Below are 14,125 nucleotides of genomic sequence, written 5' to 3' on the forward strand. Positions count from 1 at the left end.
CCTTCAGAGCTTATCCTCCTCTTCGAACACAGTCACACACACTAACACAGTCACACACACAAATACACTCATGAACACTATCCGTCTTACCCCATCCCACACAGTTCAACCTTAGTAACCTACTCAGCCTTGAGAAATCCTTTCTAATCTAGATTCCCCCATACATCCCTTGCCACCCCTCCCAATCCTCCCGGTCTCGGCTTCCTGGGTGCCTCTCAACTGTTAGCATGCTAAACAGAATGCATGCTGCAATGCTGTTTTCTTGCTTTTATTTCTCTTTGAGGACTGATAAATGTTTATTTGTCCACTAATGGTTGAGTGCTGGGATCTGATGTGTGTGATTGTGCGTGGCAGAGCTGGTTCAGCTGAGTGAAGGATGTATCGTCTGCTGGTGGCCCAAGTCTTCCTGGGCTGCTGGAGTGTGGCACAGCCGTTCTGTCCTTCCCAGTGCACCTGTGTGTACCATGGATACAGTGATGGGACTGGTACCAGGTAATCATTTTGGGGGCTCTAATAGCTTGTATTGTAATAACAACAAATTGAAATTTAGGTTCTTGGAATAAAATCTCTAATACAAACTGTGCTGATATTAGACATTGGAGTAGAAAACCATTGTACAGTAGAAAGAAGTAGTTAAAGAAAGAAAGAAAGAAAGATAGATAGAAAGAAAGAAAAAATGATTCAGAAATGTTAGAAAAATTAAAATGCATTCAGCAGTGAAGTAACAATATCAAATATTTCATAATAGTAACTTTTGATACATGACAATTAATAAGCACTTTGATAACAATATTTCATAAATTTATATTTAGAGGAATATATTTATCATTATAAATATACTTTTAATAAATACATTTAATTTCAAATATAAACTATATCCTCAGCGCAAATAAAAGCTTCAATCTTATCACGTGGGATATACAATAAGCCTCCTGTATGTTTATCTCAAGGGTTTATGCGGTGATGAAACATACCTTATGCAACTATTCTGAAACATTCAAAAGCATTCGGTTTTGTAAAGGGTATAACATAAAATCAGACTACAATGATTATTAAAAATGTAAATTTTTACCTTATAATTTCCTTTACCAATAAAACCCACAATCAACATCAACAAACTTAGGTTTCATATTAAACCTTGCCGGTCAACATCATGATCCTCTGCTCTAAAAATTTTCCGCAGGTCTGTTCTTTGCAATGACCCTGACATGTCAGACATTCCAGTTAACGTCCCTGTGGACACCATGAAATTGCGGGTAGAGAAGACAGCTGTGCGTCGGGTGCCCACAGAGGCCTTCTACTACCTGACAGAATTACGCTACCTGTGGATAACATACAATTCCATCACCTCTGTGGATCCTGGCAGTTTCTACAATCTGAAAGTTCTTCATGAGCTACGACTGGATGGGAACATGATCTCTACCTTTCCCTGGGAGTCTCTGAAAGAAATGCCCAGTCTGAAGACCTTGGATCTGCACAACAACCAATTGACTAGTGTTGCTGTGGAGGCAGCACCTTACCTGGTTAACATCACCTACTTGGACATTTCTAGTAACAAGCTAATTACCCTTCCCTCTGACCTGGTGGACATCTGGCCTCCATTTTCTGGTATTCTGCCCAGTACCAATCCTTCACAAAATACTGTTCTTGGTGGGTAAAAATTATGATGGTGGTTCTAAAAATGTGTTGAACATCCATTATGACAAAGACAAATGGTATGACCAGTCTTTCTTTTAAGGGGTTATTGTTTCTACATGGCATTAGGATAGTTAGGATAGGATATTATTACATTAGGATTCACAATAGCTGGTGTGAGCTTTTTTTAGTTAAGTTATACTGAACTTCTTGTTTCCTGATGTATATTGGCATAGCTGTCTATTCCCTCAAGCAAATAATTTTGAAACATATGTAGCTCACAATGTTTTGGAACAGAGCCTAAGTTGGCAGCATTTTAAAGGAATAGTTCACCCAAAAATGAAAATTCACTCATCGCTTACTCACTCTCATGCCATCCCAGATATGTATGAATTTCTTTCTTCTTCTGAACACAAATGAAGAATTTTAGAAGAATATTGTAGGTCCACACAATGCAAGTGAACAGGGGCCAAAATGTTGATTCTCCAAAAAGGCAAGTCAATTTATTTATAAAGCACAATTAAAAACAACAGTTAGTTGGCCAATGTGCGGTACAATTCTTATAACATATGCAAAAAGCAAAACATACAGTATACACCAATATTATACAACACAGACATCTGAATACTCACCATAAAACAACTAGATTTCAACAAGTCATTAAAACAGGGTTCGATAAAAAATTCAAGGAAAAAATATGAGTTTTTAATAGAGATTTAAATGACACCAGTGTGGAGGCAATTCTAATGTGCAAAGGCAAACTGTTTCAGAGCTTCGGGGCCAAAACTGCAAAGGCACGGTCCCCCCATAACTTACGTCTAGAAATAAAGAGTTTCTGGTCAGAGGACCTAAGCGGTCTGGATCAGTGGGGATTTCTTTAAGACTGCAAGGGAAGCTCAGCTTCCCCTATAATGTCAAAAAAATAATGGTCAAATATGTACTATTGTGTAAACAATTTATTGACTAAAAATGCGTTAGAACACGTTCATCTCGAAGACAAGTTCGTTCAGAATCAGCTACATTACAAATAGCAGGTCGGCTGACTCGATTTACTTCTCATACATTCCCGTAGCGTCAGTGCATTTCCCTGTTGAAGCCGAGCGTCCATTGACTTCAATGTGGCTGCTCTGAACAGTTTTTTTCAGTGCTCCGAAAATAGACGGTCATTGGATAAATGCTGCGATTATGTCCCGCCCACGGACGCTCAGCGTCTCTGGGGGTGAATGAGGAGTGGGCTGGCCCGGACTCCGGGCTTCCGCGTGATGATTGGAGGATCTGTCGAAAGACTGCATCTCCTTTTGATTGACAGCGAATCTGTACTATAAGAAGTCACTGAAGCTATTTCGCGCTCAGTCCCATCGCGGATTTCTCAAGTGTAGTCGAAAGACAAACTGCTGCAACCTATTTCTTTATATTTGTTTGGCGAAATTGCTAGTCAATTTGCATAATACATTTCACACAATTATACACCACATTCCTTGTTTCAGTTTTACCAAGTTTAATATATTTTGTTTTAGAGCGTTCGTTCGTTCGTTCGTTCGTTCGTTCGTTCATTCATTCATACAGTAGGCTAGGCTAGCGTCGTACGGGTGAAACTGCGCACGATGGCAGACGGTGCTAATATTGTCGACCTGATTTTGGCGAAGCCATTTGAAAGTCTTCCTTACGAGGAAAAAATTAGAATTAAACAGCAGGGCAGATCAACACCTAAGATTGATTTAGTGCAAAAAATAGGGTAAATAAGTTTATAATGTAGGCCGAAAATGAGCTTCCCCTCTTTGAAAGACCAGCAGCCGCCACTGGTCTGGATGGTGAGTAAAATTATAATAAATCTGAAATATAAGATGGTGTAAGGCCATTTAAAGATTTAAAAACAATAAAATCTTAAAATCAATCCTATAACAGACCAGCAACCAATGTAAAGAAAACAAAATGGGAGTAATATAGTTCCGTTTCCACAAACCTGTCAACAATATAGCAGCAGTGCTCAGGACAATTTGCAATCGTGATAATGTTGATTGACTAATCCCTATATACAGGGAATTACAGTAGTCCAGTTGTGAAGACACAAAAGCATGCATCACTCTCTCAAAATCAGAAAAGGACAAAAATGGCTTGACCTTTGACAGTGTTCTTAACTGAAAAAAGCCTGATCTGACAATGGCATTAATCTGTTTGTTAAATTAAAAAAAGTACCCCTAATTTTTTTTACCATGGATTTACAATAAATAGATAAAGGGACTAAATCAATATTAGGGGACACAGATGCATTAGAGGGTGCAAACTCAATAGTCTCTGTTTTACATTAATTTTTATGCAATAAGTTCACCGCCAATCATGTTTCCAATTCTTTCAAACAAGCAAGAAGCGGTCCTAAAGAGTTACTTTCCTTCCTTACAGGCACATATATTTGAGTATCGTCAGCATAAAAGTGAAATTATACTCTGTGTTTTTTTAAAATAGACCCAGTTGGAAGCATATATAATGAAAACAAAATGGGTCCCATAATGGATCCTTGTGGAATCCCACATGTAAGAGTGGCCAAAGATGATATGAATTCACCTAAAGAAACTGAAAAACTACTATTAGTTAAATAGGACTTAAACCAGTTTAAAAGAGTACCTCAAATCCCTACCAATCGCTCAAGCCGTGCAATAAGAATTTCGTGGTCTATGGAGTCCAGAGTTACCAAAACATAATTAATTACATTTAAAAGTGTGGATTCTGTACTATGATGCTTCCTAAACCCAGACTGAAGCACCTCAAAGAGAGAATTACTATTCAAATAAGACTGCAGCTGAATAAAAACACCTTTCTCCAACACTTTTGAGAGAAAATTTAATTTTGAAATAGGTCTATAGTTCAATAAACTGTAGGATCCAAATTAATATTTTTAATATTAAAAAGCATATAAAGGCAGCATAAAAGTAATCCATAAGACTCCAGTCATTAAATCCATATCTTCAGAAGTGATATGATAGGTGTAGGTGAGAAACAGATTAATATTTAAGTCTAGAAATTATTCTCTCTGCTCAGTAAGGGGCATATGCATGAAGAATGTGAAACACCAAAAACACAAGAAGCGTAAAAGTGAAAGTTAAAGTGGAGATTGACTGGGCAGGGAGGAGAATTTATAGTAAAAATTGACATAAATATTGATCTGTTTCTCACCCACACCAATCAAATCACTTCTGTAGACGCTGACTTAACCACTGGATCACTTTTATGCTGACCTATGTGATTTTTGGAGCATCAAAATTGTGGAACTCATCCACTTGCATTGTATGGACCAAAAGAGCTGAGAAATTCTTCTAAAAATCTAGTTCTGCTGAAGAATGAAAGTCATACACATCCGGGATGGCATAAGGGTGTGTAAATGATGAGAGAATTAAAATTTTTGGGTGAACTCTACCTTTAAGGCATTGCTATTTCAATGTGATGCTAATGTCAACTTGCAAAGTTGCAAATTAATTTATCTTGGTCAGGAAATCGTATAAACTAAGCATAGATGTGTAAGAAAGGTGGAGATTCAATTTAAGAACTAATTATGATGAAAAGGTATCTTCTTCTCTGGAATCTCCACATGTGAGAGTTTGCACTATTCCATCTTCAACTTGTCTTTATATAGAAAGTGAAACTGTGATCTTTAAAGATCTAAATCTAGCCTGTGTCATCATGGGCTCTCACAAGTTAAGTACAAACTAATCGTCTAATGGGACTTTCAACAGCTCTGAGATTTGAGTTTCTTTGAGTTGCTCATCTGGGAGGTAGTGTTTGTAAAAAATAAAAGTGTATTATTTGTTATATGTGCATTTGTTAAAACAGAAACAGACCTGCAGGATTTAAAGTCCCTGTGAACTGCCTTGAAGTGTACCATTTTCTTTGGTCTGTTGACGTATTTTCTACTGAAATTGTGGAAGGTCATGTCAAATAGATTTATCCAAGAGCTCACCTTTTTTCAGTTGGAGGGCTGTCAGATAAATTCATTTTAATTTTGTTTCTTTACAAAAAACTAATGAACACAGACCGCTAAAAGCAACAAAACTGTAATTTTTATTCATGGGGTCTTTAAAAATTCAAGAGTAGCACCACCAGCTAACAATTATTGGAGGTTATGTGATACAATATGTGGGCAAAAGATTTGGCTAGGTTATTATCATTACAGTTCATTTTAATTGGAGTATTATGCCAAAATAACACAGACTACCCTATGGGTTCACACAGCGTACATGGCTGGCCAACTTAAAATGTTATCTTGAACAAGGTTGTCAATGCAAACTATCAAGCTGTTCACACCACAGTTTGAACCGTCAACAGTCCCAAGGCTCAATCCTTGTGATATAGGCCTATCTCCATAATTTAAATAATAATAATCAAATACTTCAGATAGATGATGCTAGTCTGCAGAAATATGACAGAAAATAATAGTAATCTCAAATCACGTCATTTTTATTTGTATAGCACTTTTCACACACATCGTTTGCCTCAAGGCAGCTAGCAGAAGTTTGGATTAGCCAGTTTGTCTGCTTCCTGACCTGGGCCCCAGTTGGTCAAATACTATCACTATTAATACTATGAGCCAAATTACTAGAGAGGAGAGTGGCAGCATCCCTAGTCTCTCATGAGCAGGTCAGGTCTACCCCAAAAACTCTTCCAATTGTCCATAATACCTATGCTATTCTCCTAAAGACACCCAGCCATTCAGTGAAACTAATGTACTCTAAACCTCATCACCAAGACGAGCAGGGTGGGGCCAGAGCATATACTGTGTCGGACATCGTTTTTGCAAGTTCACACACCCCTTTAATATTATCTCTAGTGATCTTTGACTGGTGAAGCCAGACATCGTTAATGCCGACATGAATAACAATTTTAGAAAATATATGTTTAGTATTAGCCAGCACTTGTAAATTTGATCTGATGTCAGACACCTGAGCCCCCAAAATGCATTTAACAATAGTGGCGTCTCTATTTACATGTTCCTTACAATAGAATCTCCTATAACAAGGGCACTATCAACATGATTCTCAGTGGGTGCATCATTGAGTGGGGAGAATCGATTGGAAACCCTAACAGGATTGGAAGAGTGGTGTTGCTTTGCTGACCGAGGATGCCACAGAGACATCACCCAAACGCCCTGCTGCGGGGGCTCTACAGCCAAAACCAAAGTGTATGTGTTGCTCGATGTTCTACCCTCATCCGAAACAGTATATACCAGCTTCTCTTTCTCACATACCTCCACTAGTGTTTGGACGCTTGTCTCTAACTCATTAATCTTCTCCATCAGCCTGACTAAATCCTTACATTTATCACATTTAAATCCCCCACTGCTGACGGTAGAAGCTATAGCAAACATGTGGCATGCAATGCAGGAAGCAGTAGCATGAGCGGATACCATGAATTACTGCAATTGTTTATTGTAGTTGTTATGGTTGTTCTTGAGCGGTGAGGGTTTGAGATTAATGTGAATCCCTCACACAATTGTTTGCCGTTATTGTGTTGGTTCCTGATCAGCAGATGTTTGAGATTGATGCAATAATCTGTGTAAAGCACTGAAGAGAAAATTAATGCACGCAGTTGAAATGCGAGATGCAGACAAGTGGTAAAAAGAAAATTGTGCGAAAAACTGAAAAAACTGAAATCCCACATTAACATATGTATGTTATTGCTATGTAAGTTGCTATGACACTTGAACTTTTACTTGAGAAGTTTCTACACTTTGATTGGAGTCCACCTGTGGAAAATTCAATAGATTAGACATGATTTGGATTCACTGTCTATATAAGGTCTCTGATGAATAATCAGAGCAAAAACTAAGCCATGAGGTCAAAGGAACTGCCTGCAGAGCTCAGAGACATGATTGTGTCGATGCACAGATTTGGGGAAGGCTACAAAAACATTTCGGCTGCATTGAAGGTTCCCAAGAGCACAGTGGCCTCCATAATTCATAAATGGGAGAAGTTTGGAACAACCAGGACTTTGTCATAATGGGGTATGGATTGTAGATTAATGTGGAAAAAATAAAACATTTTAGCTTAAGGGGTCTGAAAACGTTCTAAATGCACTGTATCAGACTTTTGTCTGTTTACACTCACACAATAAATATTTATATCAATATCGCTTCAAGATGACAAAGAAGCACATTTTACCATTCACCTACAGCTACTTTCACAACTGCAGAATTAGCAAGCCAGTACTGAATTAAATCGGGTACACTGTACTACTTGGACGGTAGAAAGAATAGTGTTGTTATATTTTTGTAATTTTTTTTTTTTACATGGTACCGAAGTACTGGTACGTTTGACATCCATGACTACAGTACAATATGCTATTAAAATATGGAAATGAGCAGTGACACCCAGTTTGAAACTTTCACTGGTGGAAAGCTGAAAAGCACTAGCTATTAGGACCTATTACCCTGTATCATCAGGATTTTATCAGTTACCACATGCAGCTGTTTAGCTGCATCAAGGGTATGTCTAATTCCTTGTTTAAAGTCAACTGACCTACCATCCTACCATAGAAAGAATAATGGGCAGACTGTGGTTTTGCTGTCCAACACCTGATGCTAGACAAGACATCCTGGATTTAAGATTTACAGCACCTTAGACACATTTCTGATTTAATGGGAGTGAATTGCTGCTTCTGAGTTGAATTTCTATCTCTTAAGTTAAATATCAATAGTTGGATTGTAAAGTGAAGCTGTGGTCTTTATATGTTCAGTCTTTTGAAATATACATGAGTAACCATATCAAAATATACAATTTCCATTAAGCCATTCAACTATATCATGGAGTGGGGAATTTAAATTGTCAACATATTGACAGTTGTAATTTCACAATCAATATTGTAAAGTGTAAGTTTTTCTTTCTGTTGTCTACCCAAATGTAACAAATACTTAAATATTTATAGGTCTGCAGGATAATCCCTGGTACTGTGACTGCCGGATTTCAAAGCTCATTGAGTTGTCGAAGATGGCAAACATACCTGTGGTGCTGATGGATCAGTTCCTAACATGCAGTGGACCTGAGAACCTAGCTGGGGTTCCGTTCCAGCGGGCTGAACTGGATCAGTGCCTCAAGCCATCAGTTAGGACCTCAGCCACTAAGATCACTTCACCACTGGGAAGCAATGTCCTTCTGCGCTGTGATACCACTGGTTTCCCTACCCCCACCCTTCTGTGGACCAGAACTGATGGATCGGCAGTCGACAACACAGGTATCAGAAGTTCTGTCAATCTCCAAAGCATCCTTTAATATTATTCTTATGAGTTTATAAGTTGTTTCTGATATTTACTGTTTCCTTTCTCTGTAGTTGTGCAGGAATCTCCAGGAGAGGGCGTTCGTTGGTCCATCCTCAGTTTGCATAGTATCGTGTTGAAGGATGCTGGCGATTACCGTTGTAAGGCCAAGAACGTTGCAGGGAATGCTGAGGCATACATCACCCTGTCTGTGGATGGGGTGGAAACCGAAACACAGCCAACATTGCTGAACATAACTAGGAGGCCAGATGCAGATTCCAAACTTGGTCAGCCTGTGACAGCTGTTGCAGGGACCGTGATCCCATTTTCTACTTCCTTAAGCCCTGCCTTGCTTACAACCAAAACTGCCATATCTACGCAGTCACCTCTATCAACCAAGAAGAGTCTGGGACCAGGCGGAGGAGTACAGAGATCCCCACCTGCTGGAGAAAAGCCAGCTAAGATCCAGCAAAGCAAGGGTGGAAAAAGTCCATTGAACAACAAGACAAAAAAGAAAGCTGATGTCAGAGATATTGAGGTAGTGGAGGAGACAAGCGACACAGCAGTCTTGCTATGGACATCTGAAGGCTTGTCTAGCAACACACCATTAACTGTGGTCTATTTTCCATATGATGCAAAAGATGACAAAGAGTCAATTGATGCAGAGGTGGGGCAGGGGAAACTTCTCTTGGAATATTTGATGCCTAACCAGCTCTATACAGTGTGCTTGGTTACTAAGTCTTTGGCATCTGGGAAAGAGCAATGTCTGGATTTTAGTACTCTGGATAACACTGGGGATGATGGGCAGAACAAATTTCTGATGATTGCCAGTGGGATTGCATGTGTAGTTGCAGTGCCTCTCATTGTGGTGCTGCTCTATAAGATCTTGTGTCTCTACTGTAAAGGAAACAGCAGCAGGAGCAATGGACCAGATGATGACCTTTCAAAAGAGACATATGTAAAGTTTGAGACAGTTACCATGAAACAAAGGACTCTGAATGGGCAGGCAAATGATCTCTGGGCCCGAAGTCAGACTCAGGATTCAGAGAGAATGCTCCTTTGCTCACGTTCAAGCATCGACTCTCAAATGACATACAAGAGTGACAGTTCTAGATCTGAGTACCTGTGCTAAAGTATAGCCTAATTCTTATGGCATATCTTTGAAGTGTTTTTTCTTTCTATACACATGGTATTAGACAAGATGTGGCAACATCAGTTTTTTAAGGTTAGGTCTTGATATTCATTTTGTTGCCTTACAAGCCTTCTATGAAATGCAAACATACTTAATTTAAATGTTGAGTATTTTTGTGTATGCCAATAAATGATTACATAGTTTTAAATACAGTCATGATAAATGTAATAAATAAATGTGTACTGCCTTTGGTGTATTTTCTTTGTTTTGGATTTGGGTACCTTCACACTACAGAAAGAGTTTGACAGATATGAAATAATATCTAAGGTTGTTGAAAGAATTGTGTGAATTTTCAAAAGAACATCTGAACCCGCCTCTCTGAAATTCTTATTGACTAATTTTGTTTTGGAGCAAAAGTTGAAATGTGCTCAACGATTGGTTGCATGACTGAGTGTCACTTTCGCAAATCCTTGCTTTACATTCTAACAATGCACAATCCCAATTGAAGTCAAAGGAATCACAGCATTCTCTGACACAGCATAAACGTTTAACTGTACTGCTTTTTAGTTGTTTTATGTTGAAATAGTCAGTTAATGGCAATGAAATGTTGACATGCCAAATTTGTAGCCTCTAATTTTCTTATGGTTTAGTGTCACTTGTCATTTTCAAATCTAAAATTACTGGCTAAGTATGTTAGATAGTGATCAGATAGTAGAATTGTACAATAAGGCCTTGTTCAGACTGCCACTAAAAATCTGATTTTTTGTAATATCCAGATTGTATCCAGATGAGTTTTTGATAGTCTCGACAGCAAAAAAACACATGAAATCTGATTCAAACCACATCGGTGGAGGTGGTTTCAAATGCTATTGAAATCAGATTTTGTTTCAGATGCGTCTCAGTCCAGACATTCTGGCTGCTCAATTCAGATTTCAAATGGTCTTTAGTGTCACTCTTAACACGACACAATGATGACGTCAAAAATCTGTGACTGCAGCATGGCACATCACAATATTTACCAGTCTCCTCCGTCGCTTAGTTTTTCTTGTGCGACGGAGGAGTTCTGCATCACGACTCTAATGGGTGCTTATTTGGTGATGCACCTCCATTTTTCCTGCATCTGTTTTGAAAGCATCGCCACGTGGGTACAGCTACATTGTTACCAAAGCAACCCATGCAGATAGGTTGGTTATGTCTGAATGCGCAAACCTGATTTGATCACTTGCAATTAATAGAGCAGACAGTCTGCCTGAAAAGATATGATGTGCCTGCAGTCTGAACATAGCCTAAGAGACACTTTATTGGCTAACTCTATTTTCTGTGGTTTCTTTGCTAATGTGTCTGGGTGTGTCTACATTGCTGAGTGATTATATCATGCATTCTTCTAAATGAAACAAGTGTATTTATTTGTGTCTCTGTCCTCCCTCTCCTTTTTTCTTTATTAAAGTCTCTTTCTGTCTCTTTCTGTCTTTAGAGGTAGTTCCCGTTTACTCATATATGTTTATGCACTTGTTTGTTTAAACATGTGTATCTGGTGTGTATCTATATGTGTGTTGTGTGTGTCACTGACCTGGCCATATTTCCATTGTGTTCCATCCCTATGAAATAGCTAACTGCATGATTTTATGGTAAGAGAGCATTGGAGATCAATTTCCATGATTTCCTCAAGAACACACGTTTATTTTTCTTCGATTTCTATTGTTTGTATACTGAGCAATTAATATTTGTTTTCTTTCCAATATTTGTTTCTTAACCCTACTTCTGCCCCTAAAACTAATTTATATTTTTCCAAAAACATTGTTTGCGATGTTTTTAAAAAAAATAATTTTCCTCATTGGGGCAATTGCCTGAGCGCCTTTGCGTGCACAATTTTACACCAATTATGCTTATAGGTTTACTCAGTAATTATTTTCTCATGAAAAAAGTTTAACTCCTAAAGACATGAAAGGGCAATGTATTTGGTTCTCACCCAGGAGCAACACCAATCAGCAATTAGTTGCCTTTTTAAGGTAAACAGCCACCTCTTTGATGGGGACTTTGTATGTAGTATGATCCCTATAACCCATTGCAACAACCCTTTTTTGTCAGACAAGCCCTGTATAGGGGCCGGACATGAAGTCTCCACAGCTCTGGCTGAGGATGTTAGATTGATTCGAGCTGGCTAGAGCGGATCAATTGAATTTCCAGTAGGAGAGTATCCAACAGCTCTACCACCTCTAGGAACCAGTGTCTTTTTGGCCATTTCAGTGCAGCTAGAATCACTATTTCCTTGCCGAAAATATTGTGCAAAAGATTCAGCATTTGTCTTGATGTACTTCTCCTTGTCGGTTTTATTCTCCACATCTAAATTGCTGTCTGTACGAATTTGAATGTGAAACTTTTGAATGTCTGACTGAGAGGCTCTCAGAGCCAAGAGGACTTCAAAGTGTAAAATGGGCATGTCCCACACATATGGTGGAGGACTTAATGCCGTTGATGTGAGGCAGTCGCCTTACAAACTGAAGCATGTAGCAGAGTTCGACTGTACTCAGTTCCCAGCTGGAGACCCCTTATTCTTGTTTCTCACCCTTGGGGGAAAATTCGGTAATTGCCTGAACAGTGCATACACGTCTCAATAATGAAAGCCCAATGTCCAGTGATATAGCATTCCCTTCCACCAAATGTGGTCATATCATGCATGCCAATTGTGGGACTCAGATTATCACGTCCAGGCAAAGCTGTTTGATATGGAGAAAAGGAGGCATACAAGGCTTGAGTTGGCGACAAACTCTCCTAAAATCTCAACTTGGGAGCCACAGAGGAGTTATAGGGAGGAGAGTGGGGGAGCGGCTTCAGCTTTCAGAACAAAAGCGAACCGAGAGCAAAGTGTGTTGAGTTTATTGCTTTCACAATGAACACAATCAATCACAGTGAGTGCTGTGTCAGTGAGGGCTTAGCCCAGGCTATATACAGCACTCATACAGAATGGCTGAACTGCTTAATATGGGGAAGAGGAAGTACACAAGTCTTGAGCCTGTGACAAACCCTCCTTAAATCTCTGTACTCTATATCCCATCCTCTCGCATCTCACTCATACTGTCCCTCTGGAGCAGCAGAGGGTCATAGTGGAGAAGAGGCACAAAAACCATATACGCAATATATGTAATGCATAGGGGCACTATATTAAGGGGCCACTGGCGGCACACCAAGTGAGTACAATTGGAGGCCTCACCATCCCCAGGACAAACATTTTCAAGGGTAACCCAGAAAATTCTGATGGTGTGGCCCTGGGCTTCAGTTTATATGCCTGTAATGAAGCAAGCATATAGGGCGGAGCACAACAACCGTCACCAACCAATCAAATAATTGCATGATGGCAAAGGGTTTCAAGGTCACCGCCCCTAGTACGAACTCTCCACAGCATCAGCTACTTATGTAGCATCAAAGTGACTTACCTGAAAGGGAATCATTATCATGTAAAGAGAAATATCTAGTAAAGTGATCAGAAAAGATTACGTAAAATTGTGCAACAAACATTTCTTGATAATACTTGATAAATAGATCACACTATAATTGAATCACTGTAGTTCCAGATACTTTTTTTCAGAACCAGTTTAACTCTATCAAGTTTAAATGGCAGTTCAGTTAGTTTGAAAATTTAGTCAGGGATGACATTACACTGTGTCCTGTGGCTGTGAGTGTGTGTCAGTGCAGACATTCTACTGCTGAATTTCCTGCCCTGGTTAAGTTAAACAACAGGGAAGCTGTTGTCTTCATACCTGCCAATTTTTTTTCCCAGTGCAGTGCTACTAATTCCTGTAACAATATGACAGTCATTCATTTAATAAGAATGTGTTTATCCAGGTAAATAGGAAATGGGTGAAGCACTTCCAAGCCCCACCCCAGTGATTCCTCTCTCTGGGAGACAGACAGAGAGTAAGTAGACAAAACAACACTAGATTAATGGTTTGTGTGTGTGAGTGTGTGGGAAGGGATATGAGAAAATGTTGAAGGAGCATCCCATTAGTGATGAGTAGCAGAAAAATGGTTCTCCTTCTAAATCACGAGCACAGAGCTCAGGACCGAGGAAGGCCAGGAGGAAAACTGGAGACAACTTGTGGTATTGGTACAAGCAAAAG

At 39.1% G+C, this 14,125-nt stretch overlaps 1 protein-coding gene across 1 annotated transcript; it reads left to right on the top strand.

Moving 5' to 3' along the window:
* The first annotated feature begins 238 nt into the window (after positions 1-238).
* LOC127659558 (leucine-rich repeat, immunoglobulin-like domain and transmembrane domain-containing protein 3) lies at positions 239-10,662 on the top strand. The gene is made up of 4 exons (XM_052149426.1): positions 239-492; positions 1,184-1,650; positions 8,548-8,853; positions 8,950-10,662. The coding sequence occupies exons 1-4, from the start codon at positions 377-379 to the stop codon at positions 10,005-10,007; spliced, it is 1,947 nt and encodes a 648-aa protein (XP_052005386.1). The 5' UTR covers positions 239-376; the 3' UTR covers positions 10,008-10,662.
* Positions 10,663-14,125: the final 3,463 nt, after the last annotated feature.

Source organism: Xyrauchen texanus, chromosome 19 (genome assembly GCF_025860055.1).
Source record: "Xyrauchen texanus isolate HMW12.3.18 chromosome 19, RBS_HiC_50CHRs, whole genome shotgun sequence".
Taxonomy (NCBI): domain Eukaryota; kingdom Metazoa; phylum Chordata; class Actinopteri; order Cypriniformes; family Catostomidae; genus Xyrauchen; species Xyrauchen texanus.